Source organism: Cicer arietinum, chromosome 6, assembly GCF_000331145.2.
Source record: "Cicer arietinum cultivar CDC Frontier isolate Library 1 chromosome 6, Cicar.CDCFrontier_v2.0, whole genome shotgun sequence".
Taxonomy (NCBI): Eukaryota; Viridiplantae; Streptophyta; class Magnoliopsida; order Fabales; family Fabaceae; genus Cicer; species Cicer arietinum.
Window position 1 is genome coordinate 60,068,293 of NC_021165.2, and position 2,082 is coordinate 60,070,374.

At 28.3% G+C, this 2,082-nt stretch overlaps 1 protein-coding gene across 1 annotated transcript; it reads left to right on the forward strand.

The window, feature by feature from the left end:
• Positions 1-265: 265 nt before the first annotated feature.
• LOC101497504 (uncharacterized) lies at positions 266-1,257 on the forward strand. The gene has a single exon (XM_004515023.4). It carries the CDS (start codon positions 459-461, stop codon positions 1,035-1,037), a length of 579 nt encoding a protein of 192 aa, XP_004515080.1. The 5' UTR covers positions 266-458; the 3' UTR covers positions 1,038-1,257.
• Positions 1,258-2,082: the final 825 nt, after the last annotated feature.

The following is a 2,082-nucleotide window of genomic DNA, read 5'->3' on the forward strand; positions in this document are numbered from 1 at the left end:
TTTTACCTGAGAACCGCTCATTAAAGTTTAATATAACAAACTAACACTAAAATCCCACTTGGATAAAAATTGACAACACAAAAATCTTGAATTAGAGTGACTACATCTATTTTTTTTTTTCCAAATGATTAAAATCACAAAGTAACCATAGGAAGAAAAAAAAGGATGAATTAATTAATTTTTTAAAATTCTTGACTATATGCATGGACTACGACATTCATTTGGTGTAATGATTTGGTCCCTTATTTTGGAATCAAGTAACCAAAGTTTTAGGCTACATCCAACATCTGATTTTGATTTTTGCCCACCAATTCCCCAAAATATATAGTTTTAAAAACTCACTAAATCACATTTATATTTTGTCCACACAAATTACAAGGAAAGAGAATCACAAATTTTCTTGTGTCCATCATCATTGAATTTGATTTTTCAACAAAAAAACCAACCTTTTGTTAATCATGGGCTACCCAAAACCAAAATCCATGACCAATAGAAGCCTCAAAATCTGCTTATTTGTTTCTTTCATTTTCTTAATCATTGTTGCCACCGTGATTATATCATTATCTCTAACAATCTTTAAACCCAAGAACCCAGATGTTAGTCTCTACCCAATTGGACTTAAGGATCTTCAATTTTTCCAACCCAATGTCACTATTGTACCTTTAGGCTTAATTATTACAATTGTGAATCCAAATTATGGAGGCTTCAAGACAAAAAACACAACCGGTTTTCTTAATTATCACAAAACTCTTGTAGCAAATGTTCCTATAAAAACAGAGTTCCTTCCAGCGCGTAGTACCACTAATGTGACCGCTATTGCGGGTCTTATGACCCAAAATTTGATATCCGACGCTGATTTTTTGTCGGATATCGAAGATGGGTCTTTCAATTTGACGGCAAATGCAACACTTCATGGGAAAGTTCATATGATTAAGGTTTTCAAATTGAAGGCTACGGTTTATCTCTCTTGTGATATGTTTTTTAACATAACTTCCTTTGACACTCATTCTAGCTGCATAACTAAAATCAAGGTGTGATTGTTGGTTTTCAATTGGGGGATTTTATTCACTTGTGTAATTGCTATTGTAATTTTAATTCATATATATTATTTTGTTTAAGGATAAAATGAATAAATAGAAGGGGAAATTTCATATGCACTTGTAATAATTGAAGAATATGTATGTATGTATGTTATTTTTAAGAGTTATTTCATTTGTATCTCTTTCATATGGAGAAATGATATTAGTATTCAATTAATTCTTTATGTAAAGTTAGTTCATCTTTAATCTTTTAATATGACAGAAAAGGGATATTTAATCTTGGATAGAGGAGCTTCAATTTAAGAGTTTAGGAACCAATTTCACACACAATATGTGCAAAGAAAAGGGGTGGTGTAAGTTTCAACTAGCATTTCAATGTATCAAATATTTCCATTATCTTTACCATGCGAAGTTTACTTTGATATTGTAGTATGGGTTAAATTGTTCATACCTTTATAAAAATGTTAGTTTAAAAGAATTTTCTAAGGTTTTGACGTTCGAATTAATTTAATAATTAATTATAAAAATTGGATCAGTAAAAATAAGTACTATTTGTTTTTTGTGAAATAAAAACTATGATCAATGGGATTGACTTGCTCTGGTAAATGTGAGAGGGACTTTTGTAGGTTAATAATGGATTCAACGTTTAAATTTATATTCCATTGAATTGTAATTATATTTTATTAATTGTCTTATAATTATTAAATAGATAAAAGTATTTTCTTAAAGTGATTTATGCAATGTAATTAAATTTTAAATTTTATTAATAGTTAATAATATATATATATATATATATATTATTATAAATTATAGTAATGGTTAATCATAAAAGAATTTTAAGTCGATAGCTCTAGTAAAAAGTTGATGTAGTAATCGATGTGACAATGCTGTATTTCAAGTCTCACGTTTCAGATAGGCATAACACAATATAAAGGTAATAAATTGCAAACAAAAGATACTAAATATTGTGATTTAGTAATATTGAGTATTGACTTAGTCTCTATGTGCTTTGTAGTGTGATTAAAAGTTACAAAAAAGCCAG

Coding starts and splice junctions, on each gene's coding strand:
- LOC101497504 (XM_004515023.4), top strand. CDS start 459: ATGGGCTACCCAAAACCAAAATCCATGACCAATAGAAGCCTCAAAATC.